The 24390-nt window shown below is 62.0% G+C and overlaps 3 protein-coding genes across 3 annotated transcripts; all 3 read right to left on the bottom strand.

Annotated features, from left to right (window-relative positions):
* Positions 1 to 1752: 1752 nt before the first annotated feature.
* On the bottom strand, positions 1753 to 6021 carry ENH_00040650 (hypothetical protein; the record flags this gene model as incomplete). The annotated part of the gene is made up of 2 exons (XM_013580691.1): positions 1753 to 1847; positions 1986 to 6021. 2 exons carry the CDS (start codon positions 6019 to 6021, stop codon positions 1753 to 1755), a joined length of 4131 nt encoding a protein of 1376 aa, XP_013436145.1.
* A 13092-nt stretch (positions 6022 to 19113) lies between these two features.
* On the bottom strand, positions 19114 to 19988 carry ENH_00040640 (60S ribosomal protein L37, putative; the record flags this gene model as incomplete). The annotated part of the gene is made up of 3 exons (XM_013580690.1): positions 19114 to 19213; positions 19306 to 19381; positions 19868 to 19988. The coding sequence occupies 3 exons, from the start codon at positions 19986 to 19988 to the stop codon at positions 19114 to 19116; spliced, it is 297 nt and encodes a 98-aa protein (XP_013436144.1).
* Positions 19989 to 20772: 784 nt separating this feature from the next.
* On the bottom strand, positions 20773 to 22773 carry ENH_00040630 (hypothetical protein; the record flags this gene model as incomplete). Its single annotated transcript, XM_013580689.1, has 3 exons — positions 20773 to 21102; positions 21222 to 21913; positions 22194 to 22773. The coding sequence occupies 3 exons, from the start codon at positions 22771 to 22773 to the stop codon at positions 20773 to 20775; spliced, it is 1602 nt and encodes a 533-aa protein (XP_013436143.1).
* Positions 22774 to 24390: the final 1617 nt, after the last annotated feature.

The following is a 24390-nucleotide window of genomic DNA, read 5'->3' as shown; positions in this document are numbered from 1 at the left end:
CAGAGGGGGCCCCTCCTTCAGGGGAGTGTGGGGAGGCGGGGGGAGGGGGGCCCCCGGGGGGGGCCCCCCGGCCCCCGGGCTCGCCGCTGACTGCTGGGGAGAGGGGGGGCCCCCAAAGGGGCCCTCCGGGAGGGGCCCCTGGGGGGCCCCCTGCAGCTCCGAAAGCATCTCGAGAAAGTCGCGGGGGCCCCCAGCAGCAGGGCCCTTGCTTGCTGCTGTGGGGCTTCAGGTGTACAGACACTGGAGGAGACACGGAGACAGCAGCAATTCAAAGAGGGGCCCCTCTTTTAAAGAGACAAGGGGGCCCCCTTGGGAGTCAGAAAGTTGTTGGGGGGTCTGCCGACAAGGGCACACCATGCATCCTGTCTGCACACGCCGAAACCCTAAACCCTAAACCCTAAACCCTAAACCCTAAACCCTAAACCCTCGTCCTGCGATTCCACACGGGCCAAAAGAGAGACATGGAACGCCTCAGTCTCCTCGCGAGAGACACCCCACACACGCTGGAGGCCTGGGGCTGCAAGGTCCCTTGCTGTCTCGCAGCAGCAGCAGCAGCAGCAGCAGCAGCGCGGGCGCTGCGGTGTCTGTACACCTCGTTGCGGTGTCTGCGGAGCCCTCGCCTCGAAGGCAATTTTCTGCGTTTTACACTTTTAATTAAACTCCAAGTTCTGAACTATTTGAATAAGCAGCAGCAGGGGTCCCCAAATGTCTCTTGGGGCCCCACAAGACACGAGAAGCAGCTCGAGCGCTGCTGCTGCTGCTGCTGCTGCTGCTGCTGCTGCTGCTGCTCAAGGCGGCTTTTGCGGGATTACCCCTCCGCAGCATTTTCTTAGTGTTCTTTTAATTGCCTAAAGACTCATTTAATGCATTTCTTTTTACTCTAGATAGAAAAGAAACCTAAAAGTAAATGTGTGCAGTTGGCAGCAGCAGCGGGCAGCAGAACTGCCACGCTAGTTGCCGCGAGGGAGCAGCAGCAGCAGCAGCTGCTGCTGCTGCTGCTGCTGCGGCTGTTGGAAGCTGCGTACTGCAGAACCCATTGAACAATCGCTGCTGCAGCTGCCTCTGGTGCAGCTGCTGTCTAAGTCGGTGGAGCTGCTGCTGCTGCAGAGGCAGCAGCTGCTGCTTCTCCTGCTGCAGCCGCTGCTGCTGCAGCAGCCGCAGCTAGAGGCCGCAGGCGGCAGGGCAGTGCCTGGCTGCCGCTGCTGCTGCCTGTTGCAGCGGGGCCCCGGCAGCTCGGGGGTGTGGGGCCCCACAAAGGGGCTTGCCGCTGCTGCTGCTGCTGCTGCTGCTGCTGCTGCTGCTGCTGTGGGGAGACACAAAGAAGTTGAAGAAACAACTCAGGGGAGGCCTGCTGCTGCTTGCTGCAGCAGCTGGGAACTGCGATAAGTCTGCGAACTTCCAGAGGCGAGGTGCAGATACACCTGGGAGCTGCACATACACCGGAAAGCTGCGCGTACACCCGAAGGTGCATGCGCGTGCGGCGCACCTGTGGGGTGTACGTACACCGCAGAGGTGGACAGACACCCCGGCTCGCAACGAGAGTTCGGAGGAAACTGGAAATAAAAATTAAAAGACTGCGGCGCATGCATGCGAAGCAGCAGCAGGGGCTTTTAATAAAATGAAGCTGCGCCAAAAACCAGAAAACTGAATAAATAAAAATTCAAAACTACAATTTGTCTGTCCCCTTTCTCCTGGCCCCACAGCCGAGACAAACGGTGCTGCTGCGCCCTCGCCGAGGGGTCTCTCCTTCCTCTAAGACACTCTAAATATCTGCTGCTGCTGCTGCTGCTGCTGTTGCTGCTGCTGCTGCTGCTGCTGCTGCTGCTTGCATCTGGGCGGTCTGGGTCCTGCGGCGAGCGCCCTGCGACGCAAGCCCGGCGTGTGTGCACGTCAGTCCGCCGGCCCCGCTGCCGTGCTGCTGCTGCTGCTGCAGCAGCAGCAGCTGCTGCTGCTGCTCCTGCTGCTGCTGGCTGCGGCGCGCGTACCGCCGTTTGCGTCCGCGTGGGGTGCAGCGGGCAGTTCGAGATCTTGCACGAATCCGTCGTGCAAGAAAGCGTTTATTCGGACATTTTGGTTTTTGCTTCTTTGAATTATTGCTGCTTGTGCTGCTTCTTGTGTTTCTTGTTGTTTCTTGTGTTCGAGCAGGAGCCGCAGCTGCAGCCCCGCCTCGGCGTGCACTTGCTGCTGCTGCTGCTGCTGCTGGAGTTGCTGGAGCGCGTGCTGCTGCTGCTGCTGCTGCGGGTACTGCTGCTGCTGCGGGTACTGCTGCTGCTGGGGAATCTGCTGCTGCTGTTGCTGCTGCTGCTGCTGGTGCTGGTCGTGCTGCAGCTTGGCGCGTTTGGCGGGCGGTTGTTCCGCGCGTGGCTGCTGCAGCAGCTGCTTCCCCTTCGCGCCTCCTCCCCCTCCCCGCTGCTGCTGCTGCTGCTGCTGCTGCTGCAGCTTGCGCTGCCTGCGCTGCCTGCGCTGGAGCTTCTCCTGGTAAGCCATCTCGTCGAGCCGCCAGGGGTCGAACTGCTTCTGGCGGTACCTGGCGGGCCCCAGCCCCGAGAAGAAGAGCATGCGTTTGGCAGTGACAATAAGTTCGAGAGGCGGCCTCTGCCGCTTTTTAAACAACTCCAAACCCTGCAGCAGCTTATTCGCCAACATAGTGTTGAAGGAGTTGTTCTGCCGCGAGCGATAGCTGGGGGCCGGGAAGCTGTAGTTGGTGTCGAAGCAATCCGCAAAAGCCCCCCACCACTGCTCGAGGTGGAAATGGTCTTCTCCCAAAACTGCCACTGCGGCCAAAACGCTATCAAAGACGAGAAAATAACTCCCGAGAGTTGCTGCAGCAAAGAGCGGCCGCTGCTGCCGGCGGCTCCAGCGCGCGCGGCGGCCAGCCTTGCTGACGAGCTTCTCCACCTCAGTGACCATCGCGTCGGCCTGGCTCTGGTCCAGCTGCTTCTTGCCCAGCAGCCAGCGCAGCACCAGCAGCGGGCCGTGGAGGGAGTAGCCTCTGGGGAACTTGCCGAAGATTTCTGTGAAGCGGAAGGGCCTGGGGGCGACTCCGGGGGCGAGTGTGGGGAGGCGCACGTAGGGGTGTTCTGCGAAGCCTGTGGGGTCTTCGCGCTGCCAGGTCAGCGAGAAGAAGCGCGGCCCGATTGCTGCTGCTGCTGCTGCTGCAGCAGCAGCAGCGCGCGACTGCGCCGTGCTGCTGCTGCTGCTGCTGCTCTCCAGCAGCGAACGCCCCACGCGGCGACCCCCGCGGCCAGGCCGACGCCCTCGACCCGCCGTTAGCTTCGCAACCGCAGCGTCCGCTGCTGCGGCCGCGGCGGCCCCGGGGTCTGCTGCTGCTGCTGCTGCGGGGGCTGCTGCTGCTGCGGGGGCTGCTGCTGCTGCTGCTGCTGCTGCGGGGGCTGCTGCTGCGGCTTCCGCGGCGGCGGCCTCCGCGGCGGCGGCGGCAGCAGCCTCCGCCTCCTCCGCCTCCTCCTCCTCGTCCTCGGAAGAAGCCGCCGCCGCGCGCTGCCTTGCTGCTGCTGCTGCTGCTGCTGCTGCTGCTGCCACTTCCTTCGAAGCCTCGTCGTCTGTCTCCTCCTCGCCCCCGCTGCTCGAGCTGCTGCCCAAGTGCAGCCAACTCTCCATCAGCAGCTGCTCCAAGTGCCGCTCCCGCTTCTGCTGCAGCCGCCGCTGCCGCTCCCGCTCCCGCCGGTCTGTTGCTGGCAGCAGCTCTTCCGGCTGCTGCTGCAGCAGCAGCTCCTGCTGCATCTTCATCAGCAGCGCGCGCCGGAACCGCCACAAGTTCGACTCTTTCGAGGGCCCCGGCTCTTCTTCTTCTTCTTCTTCTTCTTCTTCTTCTTCTTCTTCATCTTCTTCTTCGTCTTGCTCGAAGTGCTCCTGCGCTGCTTGCTGCTGCTGCTGCTGCTCCTGCCGGTGCTGCAGCAGCTCCTCGTCCTCACCGTCCTCCCCCTCCTGCTCCCCCTCCTGCTGCTCCTGCTGCTGCTGCTGCTGCTGCTTCTCCCGCCGCGGCGGCCGCCCGCGCCGCCGCGGCTGCTGCTGCTGCTGCTGCTGCTGCTGCTGCTGCTGCTGCCGAACTGTCTCCTGCACCTGCCGCAGCCGGTCCATGGCCCGCCCTGGCATCTTCTCCTGCATTTCGCGCTGCAGCAACATGACTTGTCTGCGGACATGTTCTTGCTGCAGCTTCAAGGCGCGGCTGGGTTGCTGCAGCAGGTCCAGCAGCTGCATCTCCTTCGGCGTCTTTTGCTGCTGCCGCTGCAGCAGACTCAGCAGCCGCAGCTGCTCCGACGGGTGCTGCTGCTGCAGCATCGCCTCCAGCGCCTGCTGCAGCGGAGACTGCCGCGGAGACTGCCGCGGAGACTGCAGCGGGGACTGCAGCGCCTGCTGCAGCGGGGACTGCAGCGGGGACTGCAGCGGGTGCTGCAGCGGGTGCTGCAGCGGGTGCTGCAGCGGCTGCTGCAGCGGGTGCTGCAGCGGGTGCTGCAGCGGGTGCTGCAGCGGGTGCTGCAGCGGGTGCTGCTGCCAGCCAGAACTTTGCTCGAAGGAGATGTCTGGGATTTGCTGCAGCCAGTCTTCTGTCTCCAAACCCATTCGGGTGCTGTGGCCGCGGGGCCTTGCTGCTGCTTGGAAGGCCGTGGGGTGTACAGACACCCCGGGGCCTGCTGCAGCGAAGGGCGGCCACTGCTGCAGCGGGGGCTCGAAGCTTCTTTGGTTAAGTCCATAGGAGCTGCTGAAGCTGCTGGAAAAGCCAAAAGGAAGGAAGCTTTGCTGCTGCTGCTGCTGCCGGTGGTCCTGCAGCTGCTGCTCGTGCAGCTGCTGCTGCTGCAGCTGCAGCAGGCGCTGCTCCTCCTGCTCCTGCTGCATCTGCAGCAGTTGCTGCTCCTGCCGCTGCCGCTGCAGCAGCTGCTGCTCTTGCTCGTGCTGCTGCTGCAGCAGCTGCTGCTCTTGCTCGTGCTGCTGCTGCAGCAGCTGCTGCCGCTGCTGCAGCTGCAGCAGGCGCTGCTCCTCCTCACGCCGCCGCAGCTGCAGCAGCCGGGTCTCGTGCTGCTCGTGTCGGTCGAGCTCCCGCAGATGCTGCTCCAGCATTCCATGCTGCTGCTGCAGCTGCAGCAGCTGCTGACTAGGGAAGTGCTGCTGCTCCGGCCGCAGCAGGTAGCTCCCGGCTTCCTGCTGCTGGTGCATGTGCAGCAGCTCCTGCTCCTCTTCCTGCTGCTGCTGCAGCTCCAGCAGCTGCTGATTCTCCAGCTTCTGGTGCATCAGCTGCTGCAGTTGGATCTGCTGCTGCCGCCGCTGCTGCTGATGCGCGCACGGCTCCGGTTGGTGCCTCTCCTGCTGCAGTTGCTGCTGCTGCAGCTGCTGCTGCAGCTGCTGCTCCGCAAGCTGGCGCAGCTGCTGGTTCTCAAACTGCTGCTGCTGCTGCTGCTCCCCCCCCTGCTGCTCCTGCCGCCGCTGCCGCTGACCTTGCTGCTGCTGCTGGAAGCGCATCATGAGCTGCTGCTGCTGCATGCCGGCGGCTGCCATGGGGCCCTGCGGGTCTGGGAAGAGCATTGCAGCAGCTGCTGCTGCAGCGTCCGCTGCTGCAGCAGCAGCTGCTGCTGGGGGCCTCAAACTGCGCAGAGGGTCTTCAGAATTTCCCCCACTAAACTCAACTTCCATGGAAATGCAATGCCCCATAAGGGCCGAAAAGTCTGAACCCTCATGGTTTTGCTGCTCGCGAGCCAGCCGCCGCAGGGGGGCCCCCTGGGGCTGCACGCGGCTGCGCAGGTTGCGGCAGAGGGGCCCCAGCAGCAGCAGCAGGGTCACAAAGAGTGCAGCAACAGCAGCGGGGGAGAGCCAGCGCTTCTTGCTGCTGCTGCTGCTGCTGCTGCGGCCGCTGCTGCTGCGCAAGTGACCCGGCCGGGGCCCCCGAGCATACAGCGATGCGTCCCCTTCTAAGGCTGGGAACGCCGAGGGGCCCCCGGAGGGGCCCCCAGAGCTTTGCTGCTCCACAGTCTCGGGCCAAGGGGGCCCCCGGGCTGCAGCAGCGGCCATTTCTTCGGCGAGCTTGCTGCCTCCTAGCTGCTGCTTCCTTGCTGCTGCGCGGAAGCTGCGGAGAAGTTAAAAAAAGTAGAAGAAGCAAAGAGTTGGGAAGCAGAAGAACTCAAAAAGTCAGCAAGGCAGCAGGAAGATCATTGTGCTGCAGACGGGCAAGGCGGAGGAGGCCGCGGCCGCTAGACAGCTTTGCTGCTGCTGCTGCCTGCGGCCTTTTCATTGGACTTTTTGCTGCTGAGGGCCCCTGCTGCTGCGGGGAGCAGCAAGAAGCAAACAAGCAGTGAAAAAACGAACTATTGAGGCCTTGGGGGCGGCTGCTGCGGCGCAGCAGGAGGAGCCCGAGCTGCTGCAGCGCCTGTGGCCGGCTCGCTGGGGACTCGGACACCGGAAGACGCCCTTTTTGGCCTTCCTTTTCAATTAAATTGAAGAGAAATAAAAGGAAATGGAAGAAGAGGCTGAGACCCCCGTGCCCGCCGTGTGCTGCTGGCGCCTCAGGCTCACCAGGACACTGATCTGTGTCTTCGCTGGCTCCCCCACAGCGCAGTTGCGGATGTCCGCCTGCGCCGCTTCGCTTCTTTTTCCAATTTCACAACTCTTTAGACATTTAAAAACATTTTTTAATCCAAAATTCCATTTAAAGGCCCCTCAAATGCCGCATTTCCCGCTCCCGAGACCGGCGGCGGGTGACTTCGATGCAGAATCGACCGAGGCGAACACCTCCTAAACGCCCGCGAGCAACGCCCGGGGGCACCTTTAGAAGTTAAACTTATTTCATTTTTATTTTTAATATTTATAAACAAATTCATGAAGAATATTTTCATTTAATCAGCCGCCGCAGCTCTGTTTCAACACAGATCCTCTCCCGATCCACCTCTAACCGCCTGTGCGCAGCGCTGCACTGGCTCACGCGGCAGTGCCCCCTCAACTGCTCGAGTAAACACTTGAAAAATGACTCAATTTCTTTTTTAAATAATTAATTTTGATAAATATAAACATAACTGCTAGCTAGCGCGTCTCTCAGGAGGCCCGGGGGCCTCCACCGGTCCAACTGTGCCAAGTAACGGCCCCCGAGAGCTGGCCGAGACACTCCTGCAGCTGCCCTGGGGCCCCCAGCCAATTAAGTACCCTCTTTTACTCTGCAGCAACCCCTGTGGGGCCCCCGGGGCCCCCGGGGCCCCCCGAGCCCCCACAGACTTGGCTGCAGGGAGGCAGCAGGCACTGTAGGAAAGGGGGGCACCAAAGAGTGGCTTTTGGCCAGAACTTGCAGTTCTAAAGAGCAGCAAAAAGCCCCATTTTGCTGCTGCTCAGTGCTGCCATGCATGCGCAGCAGGAACGCATGCACTGGCTTGGAGAGCGGCAGCGCCTGCGGGCAGCAGCAGGGGCCTGCTGCTGCTGCTGCGGGTGCGGGAAGCCTTAGCAGCAGCAGCAGCAGCAGCAGCATAGTGGGAGGCAGTTTGAGGCGCAGCAGGGGCAGAAACGAGGCAGCAGGACCTGCTGCTGCGCTGCTGCAGCAGCAAGGCGCAGCACTAAAGACTAAAAGCAGCAAATTGTCCCTTTAGAGTTCCTGCTGCTGCAGCTGCTGCAGCACGAGGCCCCAAAGCCTCTCAAAGAAAATGACGCATGCAGCAGCATGCAACACCACCCAAACACACATCTGGGGGCCCCCCACCCGTGGCCTGGGGCTGCAGGGGCCCCGGGGGCCCCCCAGGGCCCTCTCCTAGGCCTGGGGGCCCTCCGGGGCCCTCTTTTAGGCCCGGGGGGCCCCCCGGGGCCCCTGCAGCCTTGCCTTGCCGGGGGCCCCCAGGGTACTTTGGCCTGTGGGGCCCAGGGGAGCCTAGAAAGCCCCAAGGCATTTAACTCTGCTGCATGCAGGATCCAAAACCCTAAACCCTAAACCCTAAACCCTGGCCCCACACTTTCGGGGCTTAGCGCATGCAAAGCCCCGCAGCAAAGCCACCGCATGCAGGGCCCCCTGCGGTGTACGTACACTGCAGCTTTGTGGAGAGCCCCCAAGGGCTAGACAACCAGCAAAAAACTTAGCTAGCTAGCTAGATAGATAGCTAGCTAGCTAGCTAGCTAGATAGATAGATAGATAGATAGATAGCTACCTGTTGGCTAGCTAGCTGCTGATTTGCCAGCTAGCCAGCTAGCTGCGGCTAGCCAGCGTGACTGCTTAGAGGCCCATTAGAAAAGGTCTAAAACATCCCAAGTTTTGGCTCTGCTGCAGCAAAGCGGCTCAAAAGGCTGCTGCTGCTGCCGAGCTGCTGCAGCTGCTGCTGCTGCTGCTGCTGTGCTGCTCGAGTAGCTTCAAGAAGCTAAAGTGCTGCAGAGTGTTTGCATGCAGCTGTTCAGTTTGCTTCTTCTTAAAAGAGACAAAGAAGCCCCAAAAGCCAACACAGAGGCGAAGCGGCCTAGGGGGACCCAGAGGACTCGCATGCAGCAGCAGCAGCAGCAGCAGCAGCAGCAGCAGCAGCAGCAGGGGCAGCAGCAGCAGCAAGCGCCTTCCTCAGGGCAGCCAACAAGCCGGCGGGGACTGGCGCATGCAGTCTCCTTGAAAGGGAATGAGGCTCTCTGCCGTTTGGGGCTGCTGCTGCGCTGCTAGCTGCTGCTTCTGCAGCTGCTGCTGCAGCTGCTGCTGCAGCTGCTGCTGCAGCGAAGTCCCCCAGGAACTGCAGCAGAAGCTCCGGATGAGGAAAAATCGAGTGGATGCGCAGCAGCAGATCCGAAACCTGCAGCAGCAGCAGCAGCAGCAGCAGCAGCAGCAGCAGCAGCAGGATTTGCTGAAGTGTGAGTGCAGCAGCTTGAGTCTCTTTAACAAAGACAAAAGGGCCCATTTGCCTCACTGCAGTCTCCTCAATAAAGGGCCCCCACTGCAGCAAAGCTGTCCCCAGGGCCCTCAGAGATGCCTGGGCCAGAAGGCAGCTGCTGCTGCTCTCCACAAGGTCCCTTAGGAATCTGCTGCTGCTGCAGCTGCTGCTGTTGCTGCTGCTGCTGCTGCTGCTGCTCCGGCGGAGGCGGATGCGCCGTGCAGCGCCGCTGCTGCAGCAGCAGCAACAACAGCACGCCGTCTGCAGCCCAGCAGCTGACTGCCCCCTTTCTTCCTGCTGCTGCTGCTGCTGCTGCTGCTGCTGCTGCTGCTGCTGCTGCTGCTGCTGAGGCTGGGGAGGCGTGGCTGCAGGCAAGGAACAATTGCTCAAGTAACGAAAGGCCCCCAAAAGGGCCCCCTCAACACTTTTCCAGGCCAGCCTTCTCAGACGCTGCAGGGCCTCGGGAGTCAGCAGGGGGGCCCCCACGGGGGCCCCCACGGGGGCCCCCACGGGGGCCCCCACGGGGGCCCCCTCTGGCGCAGCAGCAGCCTCAGGGGCCCCGGGGGCCCCCGGGGCCTCTGGGTGTGGGGCCGCGACGGCATCTGCAGCAAAGCAGCAGCGCAGCAGGGGCCCCTCACCCGCGAATGCTTACCCTCATGGGGCCCCCAGTCGCAGGCTGCAGCTAAAGGGGGCCCCCAAAGGGGGCCCCCAAAGGGGGCCCCCAGAGGGGGCCCCCGGGGGCCCCTGCAGCAGATGGGCCTACCTGACATGAGCCGCAGCCAGCCAAAAAGGGCCCTTACGAGTCTTGGCAGCAGCAGCACAACAGCAAGGGGAGCTGCTGCTGCCTCAGCAGCAGAGGGGGCCCCCGGGGGCCCTCCTGCTGCTGCCCTGGGGGGGGCCAAGGGGGCCCCTGGGGGCCCCCCGTTGGCCCGGGGGCCCCCCTGCGCGGACTGCCCCACAGAAAAGGGTACAGGGGGGGCCTCTGTCCCCAGAAGAACTGCAACATGTTCAAAGACAACCCTGAGCAAAAAAACCCCAAGACAGTCTGGCAACCCTAAACCCTAAACCCTAAACCCTAAACCCTAAACCCTAGAGCCCTTTGCGCAGCGCCCCAGACCGCCCCGCGTGCGCCAGCAACCTCAAACCCTAAACCCTAAACCCTAAACCCTAAAGTCTAAACTATAAACCCTAAACCCTAGCCCTGAAGGCACCCGTAGATCTCGAGGGCGCATTGCGCGCTGCCCAGCCAAACCCTCAGGCGGTGGCCCTCCTGGGGCTCAGGGGGGCCCCCCTGCTTTCTTGAGGGGCCCCCCGGGGGGCCCCCCGGGGGGCCCCCCCCCCTCTTGGGGAACTGTGGGGCCCCCAGGGCCTTGACGAGGGCCCTGAGAACGCCCCATGAGGTGGCGAGGCCCTGCAGCAGCAAACAGCAGCGGCGAGCAGGCAGCCTGGGGCGGCCTGAGGGGCCCCCTGGGGCTGCGAAACGCTAAATTAGGGTTTAGGGTTTTCGGCTAGGGTTTACCGGTTCTGAGGCGCAGCAAGGCATGTAGGCAGACGCCAGGTGAGACAAACTCAAAAACAAAGATAAAGACTGCCTCAAGAGGCCCCTTTGGGCCCCAAGAAGCCTCGTGCACAGGTGCTGCTGCTGCTGCTGCTGCTGCTGCTGCTGCTGCTGCTGCTGCTGCAGTTGTTCTCGCTGCTGCGGCTGCTCTTGCTGCTGCTGCTGCTTCTGCAGCAGCTCCAGAAGCAGCTTCTTCCTGTGGGGCCCCAAAAACAAGTCCAGAGGGAGGGGCAAAAGCTCATAAACAGCAGCAACTTCAAAACCCAGCAGCAGCAGCTGCTGCAGGGCCTCAGCGGGGCGGCGGAAGGGGGCCCACTGCAGCAGCAGTTTGACGAGTGCTGCGAAGTACTCTTGAATGGCCATCAGCAGCAGATCCTTCGCGGGCAGCAGCAGCAGCAGCTGCTGCTGCTGCTGCTGCTGCTGCTGCTGCTGCCGAGCGCGCTTCGCCCTGCTGCTGCCAGCAGCAGCCGCTGCTGCAGCAGGAGCAGCCTCAGCTAGGGGGCCCCGGTGGGGGGCCCCCTCAAGCCCGAGGGCCCCCCGGCCCCCTGGGACAGAGCGCAGCAGAGCAGCAAGCTGCAGCGCAGCAGCCATAGAGGCGAGGCCCCAGCCTTCGAGTCTGGGGGCCCCCAGGGGCCCCTCCAGCAGCTGCCGAAACCTTGCTTGCAGGCCTGCTGCTGCTGCTGCTGCTGCTGCTGCTGCTGCTGCTCGGGCTGCGGTAGAGGGGCCCCTCTGGCCTCTGCCGCGGCACTGAGCAGCAGGCCCTCGAGACCTGGGGGCCCCGCGGGACCTGCTGCTGTCGCCGTTGCTGCTGCCGTTGCTGCTGCCGTTGCTGCTGCTGTCGCTGCCGCTGCTATAGCTGCTGCTGCTGCTGCTGCTGCTGTGGAGGTCCTCAGCCTGCTGGAAGTCTGCAGCGCCCGCAGGTGCAGCAGCGGGGGCCCCTCCTTTACTTCTGGCGCGGGGGGCCCCCAGTGGGGGGCCCCCCCTGCCTCGCAAACCCTTTCTTTTGCTGCTTTCAGTTTGTCTAGTCCCCGAAATCTCTCGAAAAGAAATTAAATCCTTTTGACAACTTCTAGAGGGACTGAGGGCCCCCACTAGGGCCAGCAGCCGGGCCCAGAGGGCCCCCAAAAAGGCCTGGCGGAGGGGCCCCTGGCGCAGCAGAAAGGGCAGCAGCACTTCAGTGAGCAGCGCCCGCTGCTCCAGCGGACTCCCCAGGCCTTCTGCTGCAGCAGCAGCAGCAGCAGCACACTCAGCAGCTGCCAGCTGCTGCTGATGAGGGCCCCCTGGGGGGCCCCCCAGTGCCGGAGAGGGGCCCCGGGGCCTCTTAGCTCTACGGGCCTCATGCTGGGGGGCCCTTTGGGGGGTCTGGGAGCCCCGGGAAGCCTTTGCTGCAGCAGCAAGCGCAGCGTCTGCTGCTGCTGCTGCTGCAACTGCTGCAGCGCCCGCCGGGCTGTCGCTGCTGCAGCAGCGCCCCTCTAGGTAGTGCTCCAGCAGCTGCTGCAGCTGCTGCAGCACAGCAGCATGAGAGGGCCTGCTGCGGGTCTCTCCGGGGGCCCTTGCTTCTGCTGCAGCTGCTGCACCAGGGGCTAGCCAGTCGCAGCCAGCAGCAGGGGCTGCAGGCTGTGGGGCCCCACAGGGGCCCCCAGGGAGCCCAAAGAGGGGCCCTGGCAGCTGCAGCAGCAGCTGCCAAGCCAAGTATTTCAGGGGCCCCTGGGTCCGCTGCAGCAGCAAAGGAGCCTGCAGCCGCACCAGCAGCAGCAGCCCGCAGCAAATGAGCAGCAAAGCAGCCACGCACAGGCCCAGCAGCAGCAGCAGCAGCAGCAGCAGCAGCAGGTGCTGCTGCCTCACTGGAAAGGACATTTCAAGAAAGCTTCGGAGTTGAATCTCCTTTTCGACAAGTGCAAGATCTTGGGGACACTTGGGGGCGAGGAGGGCCCCGCAGGTGTACATACAGCTCATAATGCGCAAAGACGCGGGGGCCCCCAAGGGCTCTTGTCCCTGCAGCTCCAGGGGGCCCCCAGGGGCCCCCTCAAACCCATGGGGGCCCCTTTCTGAGAGCTGCGGGCAAACACAAACAACACAAATGCACTGTCTCCTTTTCGGTCTCCTAGGGACTCTGGGGGCCCCCAACGAGACCCTCAGGAGGCCCTCATGCAGCCCCCGAGGGGCCCCTTAGGGGCCCGGGGGCCCCCTAGGGCCCGTTGGGGGCCCCTTTGGGGGCCCCCAGGCCCCATAAAGGCAGCTAGCAGCAGGGCCCCGACAGTGGGGCCCTCTGTGGCTACCCAGTTCTGGTAATAATCCCAAAGCCTGGGGGCCCCTCTAGGCAAGTGGGGCCCCTCGGGGCCCCCTGTAAACAGGTGGGGCCCCCGGGGGCCCCTCTCGACAGCGTTCCAAAGGGCCCCTTTGGGGGCCCCCTGAGCCCTGACTAACCTCAGCTTCCACCAGCTTGAAAAGCCCCGCAGCAAGTTTGCATCTTTCTATGTAGCTGGGGGGCCCCCGGGCACTGGGGGCCCCCAGCTGCAGCCACGAAGCCTCAAAGGGGGCCCCCAGGTGCCCCGCAAGCACATAAAGCAGTCCTGGCCCCAGCGACTGCAGGGCCTGCACCTGAACTCAGCCACAAACCCACACACACACAGCTAGCTAGCTAGCTAGCTGGCTAGCTAGCTAGCTGGCTAGCTAGCTAACTAGCTAGCCAGCTAGCTAGCGGCCCTGCGCACTAGCGCGGGGGCCCCAACTGCCCTAAAAAACTCCATAAGGGGGCCACTAGCGCAGCGGCTCAAATAGGAGGGCCCCCTAGGGGCCCCCTCAAGCAAGCGGGGCCTTCTGGGGGCCCCTCTAAACAGCTGGGGCCCCCTGGGGGCCCCTCTAAACAGGTGGGGCCCCTTGGGGGCCCCTCTAGTGGAGGGGCCCACCTGCTGCTGCAAAGGCAGGGCAAAGACTTCTTCCCATATTCGGTAGGCCAGCCTCTGGGAGACCTCGAGGGGCCCTGCTGCTGCTGCTGCTGCTGCGAGGAGACCCGGCAGCAGCAGCTCCTGCTGCTGCTGCTGCTGCTGAAGGCCTTCTAGGGCCCCCGGTCTTGTGAGCATTCCCCTTTTTTTGGGTACGCGGGGGGGCCCTCTGGTGGAGGCCTCTAATGCATGCCCTGGGATCCGCCTCCCGTTCCCCGCAGCAGCAGCAGCAGCAGCAGCAGCAGCGGCAGCAGGTTGTTTGCTGCAGCTGAGGCTCTGCTTTTTAAAGGTTGAGAGCTGCAGCAGCCGTTGCTGCTGTGCCCTCTTCAAAATGCCTCTTAGACCATCCCACACACAGCGGGCCAGAAGCTGCTGCTGCTGCTGCTGCTGCTGCTGCTGCTGATTATCTTGCTTCCGCTGCTGCTGCTGCTCTTCATGCAGCGAAGGCAGCAGCGCAGGGCCTGCAGACGGTGCTGCTTCCAGCAGCAGAGCAGCAGCAAAGCGGACGCTGCTGCTGCTGTCCTGTGCCAGCTGCAGCAGCCTCCGCACGAGCTGCCTCTGCAGCAGCAAACAGACAAACAGCTGCTGCTGCTGCTACTCGCGCTGCTGCACGGCAGGATATGGAAGCACTGCAGCCACACAAATGCTCCGACACGCAGCAGCAGCGGCAGCAGCAGCAGCAGCAGCAGCAGCAGCAAAGCTGTCCCCTGAAGCGTACAAGAGCAAGTGCTGCTGGGTGATCTTGAGTTTGGCTTTGCTGCAGCAAAGCAGCAACTTCAGTAAGAAGGAGACACCGCACAGTTGGAGACCCGCGATCTGCTGCTGCACCTAGCAGCAGTTCCAGCAGCCCGGTCAAGGCCAAAGGCTGCAGCAGCACGTCTTGCCTGCTGCTGCTGCCGCTGCTGCTGCTGCTGCTGCTGCTGCTGAAGCAGCGGCGCAGCAGCTGAAGAAGAAAGGAGACACCCGCCTGGCGCACAGTCGGCGACGGGTCCTCAAGGATCTGCTCGAGTACCTCTCTGAAGCAGCAGCAGCAGCAGCAGCAGCACCAGCAGCAGCAGTAGCAGCGCAGCAGCAGCAGTGCAGTGAGCAGCAGTGCTGCGTGCTTAGGTCTCACGAAAGGGGCTCCGATAGTCCCTAGGGGCCCTAGGGCCCCTAGGGCCCCTAGGGCCCCTAGGGCCCCTAAGGAGGCCCCTGGGGGCCCCCAAGACCCTTGGGGGCCCCTGGGGGCCCCCAAGGGTCTTTTAGTCTGCTGCTGCAGCAAACTTGCCTTGACTCCAGCAGCAGACTTAGGGGAAGGGGGCAGCAAAGCAGCTGCCATAGACACACGGCGTTGAGGCGGATTTCCCAGTTGGCGCACTGCAGCAACAGAGAGCACAGAGCTGCTGCTGCTGCTGCTGCTGCTGCTGCTGCTGCACTAGTTAGCGTGCTAGCTAGCTGGGCGGCTAGCTAGCAGCACGGGATGCAGTGAACGGCTAGCAACCTAAAGGCTAGCTAGCTACTAGTAAGTGCAGCAGCTAGCAGGTTCCCAGCTGCACTAAAGCGTGGCCTGGCGACGAAACCCTGCTGCTGCTGCTGCTGCTGCTGCTGCTGCTGCGGTCAGCGGTGCTGCAGTGTCTGCTGCGGCTCTGAAGCTGCTGCTTGCTGCTGCCTTGCCTTAAGGGCCCGCCAAAGGAAAGGAGCAGCAAGGCCCCACACGCTGAAGGAAGTAGAAGGGGCCCCCGCAGCATCTGCTGCTGACAAGGGGGCCCCTGGGGCGGCGCCAGTGAGTGCAGCAGCAGCGACCCTGCTGCTGCTGCTGCTGCCTGCAGCAGAGAAGGTTTGCTGCGACAGCAGCGGCAGCAAGCAGCAGCGGCAGCGCTGCGCCAACTTCAAAGGAGAGAAAAGAGAAGCTCGCAGCAGCTGCTGCAGCTGGCGGACGACAGACTCGCAGCCGAACTCCAAAGACACCTGCGCAGCAGCAGCAGCAGCAGCAGCAGCAGCAGCAGCAGCAGCAGCAGCAGCAGCAGCAAAGCCGGTCTTGCTGCAGCGGTAGCACTCACGCAATAACGAGCACCTCGGAATCAGCAGCAAAGGAAGCCGCACATCATGGCTGCAGTGCGAAACTGAGCAGCAGCAGCAGCAGCAGCAGCAGCAGCTGCTGCTGCTGCTGCTGCGGTTGCTGCTGCTTCTTAAGCTGCTGCTTCTGAGGAGGCACTTTAGCAGCACCCACCTTCAGGGCCTGCAAGAAGAGGGAGCCCATTTGCTGCAGCTCTTTTGCTGTGACGCTTCTCTCTTCAATAAGAGACACCAAGTGCTGCAGCACACCATAAACCCTAAACCCTAAACCCTAAACCCTAAACTCGCCCCCGGAGCCGAAAGCGCAGCAGCGGGTTAGTTAGCTAGCTAGCTAGCTAGCTAGCTAGCTATTTATCTAGCTAGCTACTTAGCTAGCTAGCTAGCTAGCTAGCTGTCTAGCTAGCTAGCTAGCTAGCGACTGGGTGGGCTGTTGGCTAATCCTGGAGCCCGCATGGACTGGGCTGTGCGACGCATTGGGGTCGGCTAGGGTTTAGGGTTTAGGGTTTAGGGTTTAGGGTTTAGGGTTTACGCGGAAGAAAACCAGTTGCAAGCCTTTGCTTCTGCCCCAGAACTGAGCGAGAGCCCTGCGCCCCTCGGGCTGCTGCAGTAGGCTTGAGTTGGGCGCTGCAGCAAGCAGCAGCAGCAGCAGCAGCCGCCGCAGCTGCTGCTGCAGGGGCCCCTTCTGCTGCAGCACCACGGGGGGGGCCCCCCCCAGCTCCAGCAGCTGCTGCAGGGGGCCCCACAGCCTGGGGCGGCGGGGCAGGGAAGCAAGAGTTGCAGCAGCAGCAGAAGACCCCTGAGGAAGTCCAGCCCCAAACCCTAGCTCCTAAACCCTAAACCCTAAACCCTAGCGCCTAAACCCTAAACCCTAAACCCCAAACCCTAAACCCTAAACCCTAAACCCTAAACCCTAAACCCTAAACCCTTGGGCGCACCAGGGGGGACAGCGCGTTGGCCAGAAGCAAACTCGAGGCCCCAGCAGCTAAACCCAAATAGAGGGGCCCCTGCTGCAGCGCGGGGGGCCCCTCTAAACCCTCGAGGGCCCTAAGGAGACACTGGGAGACAGCACTTCTGTGTTTTTGCTGCCGCAGCAGCAGGGCTTGGGGGCCCCTGGGGGCCTCCCCTGGGGGCCCCTCCTCCTCGTCTGAGGGGGCCCCGAGGTCCTCCTTGGGGGCCCCCCTAAACCCTTGACTTTTGCAGACAAAAGGGCCTCTAGGGGGCCCCTCTCCCAGCCCCAGGTGCTGCAGCGTTGCTTCTGCAGCAGCAGCCAAACAGAAGCAGCAGCAGCAGCAGCAGCAGCAGCGTCGCGGGCGTGGGGCCCCCACGGCAACAGAGACCACTCAGCCGGACCTCGAGGGGCCCCTAGGGGCCCCCCAGGGGCCCCCAGGGCATCTAGGGGCCCCTAAGGACTACAGAACTTCCTGAAGGGGCCCCAAAAGAGCCAAATCACTTACCCCCAAGTACCCACAGAAAGGGCACTAGGGCCTTCATGAGCTGGGGGCCCCCCTCCCGCTGCTGCACTGCAGCAGCAACAACAGCAGCAGCCTCTAGCGCGTCGAGATAAGGGGGGCAAGGGCCCTTCTCGGGGGCCCCCCTGGAGGCCCCTTGGAGGCCCCCCGGGAGGGCCCCCAGGGGGGCCCCCAAGGGGTTCTCCAGGGGGGCCCCCAGGGGGGCCCCCAGGGGGGCCCCCAGGGGGGCCCCCGGGGGGGCCCCCGGGGGGGCCCCCGGGGGGGCCCCCAACTGGCCCGAGAGCCTAAGGGCATTCAAGAGGCCCCCAACTCGGTAGCAAAGCTGAGAGGCCTCAGGGGCAGTGAGCGCCAGCACATCTTCCTTAAGGGCCTGCAGCAAACAGCGAGCCGCTGCAGCTAAACCCTAGTTCGCAGGGTCGAGCTAGGGTTTAGGGTTTAGGGTTTAGGGTTTAGGGTTTGGGGGGCCCACTCGCGGGCGCGCTGCTGCTGCAGTGAGGTCTCGGAGACAGGCTGAGGGCAGCAAGAGCCTCTTTATGCTCTTTGGGGTGCTAGGGGGCCCCATGCCTGCAGGGGGGCCCCCCAGCTGCTGGGGGCCCCCAGGTGTTAGTCAGGGGGCCCCCTAAGGCTGCAGCGGGGGCCCTCTGGGAGCTCTTTGAATCATATTAAATGCAAATTAACAAAAAAGAAACAAATTGAAACAAAAGACAAAAAAACGGGACATGCAGCATGCTGCAGCAACAACAACCCCACCAGGGGCCCCCAGATGCTGCTGCTGCTGCTGCTGCTGCTGCTGCTGCTGCAGCAAACAAAAATCACTGAAAATGTACTTATCTGATTTAGAAAAGAATCTCAATGCTTTATTTCCTCACTTCTGCGGGCTTGGGCGAAATCAAGCAATGCCGTTCCGCTGCTGCTGCTGCTGCTGCTGCTGCTGTTGCTGCTGCTGCTGCTGTAGCGAGAAATTTGCAAGTTGAAAAACTTGAATTTTTGGAAATAAAGTGTCCATTAATTAATTCGGAGAATAACAATTATAATATCTGAATTTATTTAGTTTTTTATAAAACAAGAAAAACATATTTTATTTCTTCAGGAGGCGAAAATGATTTGTTACTAGGAGCGGCGCTCTGCCAAAAACAAGGAAAATAAATCAATGAACAAAAAATAATAATTTGTAAATAAAGATGAAACAAAATTAATTATTTAATTAATTAATCTTTCACGCTTTTATAGACATATTTTCTGTTAACAGGACATTTCAAATGCAATTTATTCAAATGTGATTTATTCAAATATGATTTACCAAATATGAATTATTCAAAATGTGCATCGGTGTACATACACCGCAGCGCATGCAGCCTCCCCTGCCTTGCATGCAATGCGCGCACATTAACAAGAGAGGATATACAAGCAATTACGAAAACAATTATTAAAATAAAATGAATAAAGATAGCTTTTTTGCAAAGCATTTGCACAGAGAGAGCACAAGCTTCTCTGCAGTGTGTGCAGCACTTGAGCATTTTGGTACTTCTCTTTGATCGCTTTAACTTCGACTGCTTTATTTGTCTTTTTCTAAAAGTGATAAAACCCTCCAAGGATTTCTGCAGACCATTTCTGAGGCGTCAGTACACCTCAGAGGCGTTAGTACACCCCAGAGGTGTCTATACACCTCAGAGGTGTCTATACACCTCAGAGGTGTCTATACACCCCAGCGGTGTCTATACACCTCACAGGTGTCTATACACCTCAGCGGTGTCTATACACCTCAGCGGTGTCTATACACCTCAGAGGTGCCTAGACACCTCAGAGGTGCCTGTACACCCCAGAGGTGCCTGTACACCCCAGAGGTTTCCGCACACCTCAGGGTGTACAGACACCTCGGAGGTGTCTATACACCTCAGCTTGCCCTACTTCAGACTACTTCCAAGCAGCTACAAAGCCAACCCCTACTTCAGTTGTTACAAAAGATAACTCGAGAAGTAAACCACCAAACAACAATGGCAAAGACGTTGCTTGAGTGATCAGCAGCCCCCGGGGCCCCTGGGGGGCCCCCGGGGCCCCTGGGGGGCCCCCGGGGCCCCTGGGGGCCCCCGGGGCCCCCACAGTACCCTCTAGGTACCCTACAGAGGCAGCCCTGTGGAGCCAAGGGGGGCCCCCTGCAGCGAAAAGGAAGCCCGGGGGCCCCCAAGCGTCGGGGGCCCCAGGCAGCCCCTTTGGCCTTAACTTGAAGCTCTCAATGTCTCAAAAAAGAGACAAAAAGATTACTTTTGGGTTTTTGTTTTCTTCCTCTGGCTCACTGCCACAGTCCCCTCTCTGAACTGGTTCTTCGCGCGGCGGGGCAGAGTCTTCAGGTAGCGCATTCTGCAGCAGAAGCAGCGCAAAGCGCCCGCAGCCAATAGCCAAACCCTAAACCCTAAACCCTAAACCCTAAACCCTAAACCCTCGAGGCGCACCTGCCCGTGCCCGTGGTGTGCCTGCGCTTCGCCTTCTCGGACCAGTTGTAGGTCCTCTTCTTTGCCGAGGGATATCCTGCAGCAAAAAGAAAGAAAAGCAGCAAAAAGAAATGCAGCAAAAAGAAACAAGTGCAGCAAAACGAAGAGCAGCAGCAAAGCGGGGCCCTGGGGCCCGGGTGTACGTACACCCGAAGCAGCAGCAGCAGCAGCAGCAGCAGCAGCAAACGCTGCAGCCGCCGCACGGGGGCCCCCAGAGAGCAGCAAAAAGGCCCGAAGGGCCAGCTGGCTCTGGGGGCCCCCCGGGAGCTGCGGTGTACATACACCGCAAGGTGTGGGGCGCAGCCGAGGTGTACGGACACCCCGCAGCCGCGCGTGCAGCCCCAAAATGCGGAAATGAAGAAAATAAAAAAAAACAAAAAGTGAAGAAAAGAGTTTGAGGAGAAGTCCGGGGAGGCGGGCTCCCCACAGGGGAGCAGGCGGGGTTTTGGGGAGGCGGCGGGCGCGTTCGGCGCAAACCCCAAACCCTAAACCCTAAACCCTAAACCCTAAACCCCAGCCCTACCGCAAGAGGCGCAGGTCTTCTTCTGCACGTGGTAAGAGCGCCGCCCACAACGCAGGCACAGAAAGTGGGTCTTTCCGTGGCGGCGCCCGAAGGAGCCAGTGCCCTTGCCTGCCTTCCCCATTTTGGAGTGTACGTACACCTGAAAGTCCGCAAAGATGGGAAGTCCAAGCAGCAACAAATCTCAACACTCAGCGCCCCCGAGCGCTGGAGATTCCCCATTGCGGCGGGGCTGAACGCAAGCCCCAGGTGTACATACACCGCAGCTCTTCCGGCCCCGCATGCACCCGAAACCACTGGAGCCCGCGGCTCCCGCGCCGCCTCGCCTTCCACTTCTTCCTTTACTGAATTTGTTTTCATTTTTCATGCAAAATAAACCCAAAAATTCAAACAATCTCAATTTAATTCAAGAGATCAGCCGCCTGCGCAGCCTGCTCTGCGCAGCTGTGTACGGCGACTGTGGGCAACTAGTGTACTCTGTGGGATTTACGAGAAGCACACTACACAAACCATTATTTGTGTAAAACCCAATTTTAAAATATAATTTTCTTAAATTAAAATTAAATTTCGCCTTTTTCGCAGCCACTAGGCAGGCCGGCGAGCAGCCTCGGCTGCCACAGCTCGCGGTGTACGTACACCCCAAGTGACCTTGCACTAAGCCCAAAATAAAGCAGCAGCTGTGCGGCTCCCAAGCCCCAGCTGGACCTCTGTGGGTCTTTGGGGCCCTCAGGGCGCCGCCTAGAGCCTAGAGAAGACAGGGGGGCCCCCAGGGGGGCCCCCAGGGGGCCCCCGGAGTGCCGATAGAGGGCTCTTTTAGTTATAAGGTGCCCCTAAAAAGCGCCAAAGACTTAGAGTCTAGAGTTCGCGCGAGTTTTGGCCCAAACCCTAGGGTTTGGGGCCCCGAAGCGCTACACGTAAATGGCCTCTCCTGGCTGTAAACAGTAGAAGCCCGGGGGGGCCCTGGAGGGCCGGAGAGGGCCCGAACAGCCCTCAGGGGGCCCCTGAGGGGACCCCTGAGGGGCCCCCTGAGGGGCCCCCTGAGGGACCCCCTGAGGGGGGCCCCCCGGGGGCCCCTCTGACCCTTCAACTGGGGCCCCCAAGTGCGGGTTGAAGGGTACTCCTAGCTTTGCGCATGCAGCCTCAGCTCTCAGCGGCGCCTCCCCGTAAGGTTCTCCCCCAAGAGGCAGCACATCGAAGCAGGAGGCCACAGTGACTCGGGAGCCCAGCAGCTGGTGGGCCTGCAGCAGCAGCAGCAGCAGCAGCAGCAGCAGCAGCAGCAGGTGGCAGCGACAGCAGCAACAGCAGCAGCTACAGCCACCCGGCAAGCAAGGTGGTTATTGGTGGGGTTGCTGCTCACTTGCACAGTCTCCTCAGGCGTCATGTTGAATCGCTGCAGCAAAGGGGTGGGCTCGTAGCCCCCTATGGGGAGCAGCGCGAGGTCCAGCCCCTGCTGCTGCTGCTGCTGCTGCTGCTGCTGCTGCTGCGAAAGTGTCTCGTGTCTTGCTGCAGCGAGCTCCTGCGCCATTTCTCTTGCTTGGGGAGTGGGATCGTCTGCTTCTAAAGGTCCCCAAAGAGCTTCGTACTTGTCTCTGATGCGGGACTGCTGCTGCAGCAGCAGCTCGTCGAGGCGCTGCTGCTGCGCTGCAGCAGCAGCAGCAGCAAGCAGCTCCGGGCTGAAGCCCTGGCGGCCACTGACGAAGACCTGGTGGGCCCCCAAAAGGGTACAGAAGGACCCCCAGCCCGCAACGCCTTTGTCGGGGCCCCACCTTGCTGCTGCTGCTGCTGCTGCTGGCAGCAGCAAAAAGGCAGCACCCCCCAGCCGCAGGGGGGCCCCCCGCCACTGCAGCGGATAGCCAAAGGCCCGCAGCTTGGGGGGCAGGTAGAGGGGCCCCACAGTCCCCTGGGGCCCCACAAGGGTACAGCTAAACTGCTGCTGCAGCTGCTGCAGGGCCCCCAAGTCCATTGCGTCGTAAGCAGCAGAAGTCAGCAGCACAAAGTCAATGGGGGGCAAAGAGGAGACAGAAACAGCAGCAGGACAAATGCGGCGCACTGCAGCAAAGCAGCAGCAAACGCAACACTTGCTGGCGAATTGCTGCAGCAAAAGGCCCCCTCCCTCCGCCGCTGCTGCTGCTGCTGCTGCGGCTGCTGCTGCTCCTGAGTTCGCCGCAGCACTAGCTGCCAACGCTCGCCCTGCTGCTGCTGCTACCGCTGCTGCTGCTGCGCTACTGCTGCTGCTACTGCGCTGCTGCTGCTGCTACGCTACAGCTGCCGCTGCGCTGCTGCTGCTGCTGCTGCTGCTGCTGCTGCTGCTGCTGCTGCTGCTGCTTACCCCCGATTCGCCCCCAAGGCCCGGCTCGCCGTGAGAAGAAGGGGTCCGTGAGGATGTTGAGGGGGCCCCCAATGCCTCCGGGGGCCCCCCGAGTCTGCAGCAAGAAGGTCCCGTGGCCCAGGGCCTGTACCCTCAGGAGGCCCTCGGGGATATCTGCTGCCTCAGGAGGGGGGGGCCCCTCGGGGAGACAAAGCCGGCTGGGCCAGATGGCAGGGGGCCTGTAGGGGGGCCCCCCATGGGGGGCCCCTGCTTCTCCCGGGGCCCCTGGAGGCTCCCCTGGGGGCCCCCCTTGGGGGGCCCCTGAGGGGCCCCCTGAGGGCCCCCCGGAAAGCCCCGTCGCGGGGCCTGGGGGGCCCCCTGGGGCCCCTCGGGGTGCTACCCACTGCCGCCACCGGTAACGAGCAAGTTCAAGGGTCTCCCGGAGAGTCAGAGAGGGGAAGGGGGGGCCCCCTGGGGGCCCCCAGGGGGCCCCCTGGGGGCCCCTCAGCGTGGGCTCGAAATGAACAATGAAACTCTTTAATAGGGTACGAGGGAGACCCGCAAGGGCCCCCAGCCAGCCCGGCCCAGGGGGGCCCCCCATCCTCTTAGCCAAAGTCCAGCGGGGACAGGGGCCCCCCGAAGCCTCAACAATGAGGGGCCCCTCAGCCACTCAAAAGACCCAAAATAAGTCCCTTTAAAAGTCAAATTACATGTTATTTCTAAACCTTAGGAGCTGCTGCTTGTTCTAGGGTTTAGGGTTTGAGTTCAGACCCCAGTGCCCGCTGCTAGCTGCAGCAGCCCCTGGAGGGGGCCCCCGGGGCCCGGGGGCCCCTGGGGCCCCCGGGGCCCTAAGCTAGACTCCTTCTGGGCTATGCACGGGGGCCCCTAGGGTTTAAAACAACACTTCGCATCCCAGAACTCAAGCCCTAGCAGCAAACCCTAAACCCTAAACCCTAAACCCTAAACCCTAGCCCTTCGCGGGGGCAGCTGACTGCTGGGGGCCCTCCAGGGCCACTGGTGTCTTGCCGCAGCAGCTGGAAGGCCCCCACAAGGGGCCCCCTGCAAATGCAGTGGGGGGCCCCCTGCCTGCCCAGCAGGCCTGGGGGCCCCCCTTTCCTGGGGCCTTTGCATGCAACCCTAGACCCCACAAGGGGGCCCCCGGGGGGGCCCCTGGGGGGGCCCCTGGGGGGGCCCCCAGAAGACACGCTCGAGGGGCAGGAGTGGGCCCCCGTGCTGCCGCGGCTGCAGCAGCAGCTGCTGCTGCAGCAGCGCGCCCAGCGGCTGTGGCTTCAGAAAGCGCTTAAAAACCCTCCAGGTAAACCCTAAACCCTAAACCCTAAACCCTAAACCCTAAACCCTTGTCCTGCACTTGTCCCTACGGGCACCTCCGGGTCAGCTTATAAGACTGTCGTGGGGTTGTAGCGGTTTAGGGTTTAGGGTTTAGGGCTTAGGGTTTAGGGTTTAGGGTTTAGGGCCTTTGTTGAATCTGGGGTGTACGTACACTCCAGCGGGTTCTTGCTTTTCTTTTGCTGCTGCCAGGAGAGCCACCAGCAACAAGAGACACCCCAGCTGCGCGAGACCCTGGTGAGCTAGTTCGCAAAAGGGTTTAGGGTTTAGGGTTTAGGGTTTAGGGTTTAGGGTTTAGGGTTTAGGGTTTTGGGGCGTCTTTGCTGCAGTCCCCGAAGGCCGCCCCTGCCCCCCGCCCCCCTGGGGACTCTCCTCGCTGGGCCGGAGGGAGACGGAGACAGACACTGCAGCAAAAGACACTATAATGGAGCTGGTGCAGCTGTGAGTTTGCTGCTGCTGCTGCTGCTGCTGCTGCTGCTGCTGCTTCTGCTGCTGCTGCGGGTGTCTCTGCGTCTGCTGCCGCTTTCCCTGGTGTCTCCGTCTCTATGTCTGAGACATTGTAATGGAGCTGCTGCAGCTGTGAGTTTGTTTGTGGCTTATTTGCTGCTGCTGCTGCTGCTGCTGCTGCGGATATCTCTGTGTCTGCTGCTGCTGCGGGTGTCTCTGTGTCTGCTGCTGCTTCCCCGGGTGTCTCTGTCTCTGAGCAGTCTCCTTTTTCTGTCCCCTTTAGCCGTTTTGCTGCTTCTCTTTGGTCTTTGCTGCTGCAGCTTTTGCTGCAGCTGGCCCTGTCTTTGTGTCTCCTGCTGCTGCTGCTGCTGCTGCTGCTGCTGCACTTTTGTCTCTTCAGGGGCCTGCACAGCTGCGTGCTGCC

The sequence above is a fragment of the Eimeria necatrix genome, genomic scaffold (genome assembly GCF_000499385.1).
Source record: "Eimeria necatrix Houghton genomic scaffold, Enh_scaff29, whole genome shotgun sequence".
Lineage (NCBI taxonomy): Eukaryota > Apicomplexa > Conoidasida > Eucoccidiorida > Eimeriidae > Eimeria > Eimeria necatrix.
This window is presented reverse-complemented; position numbering and strand designations above follow the sequence as displayed.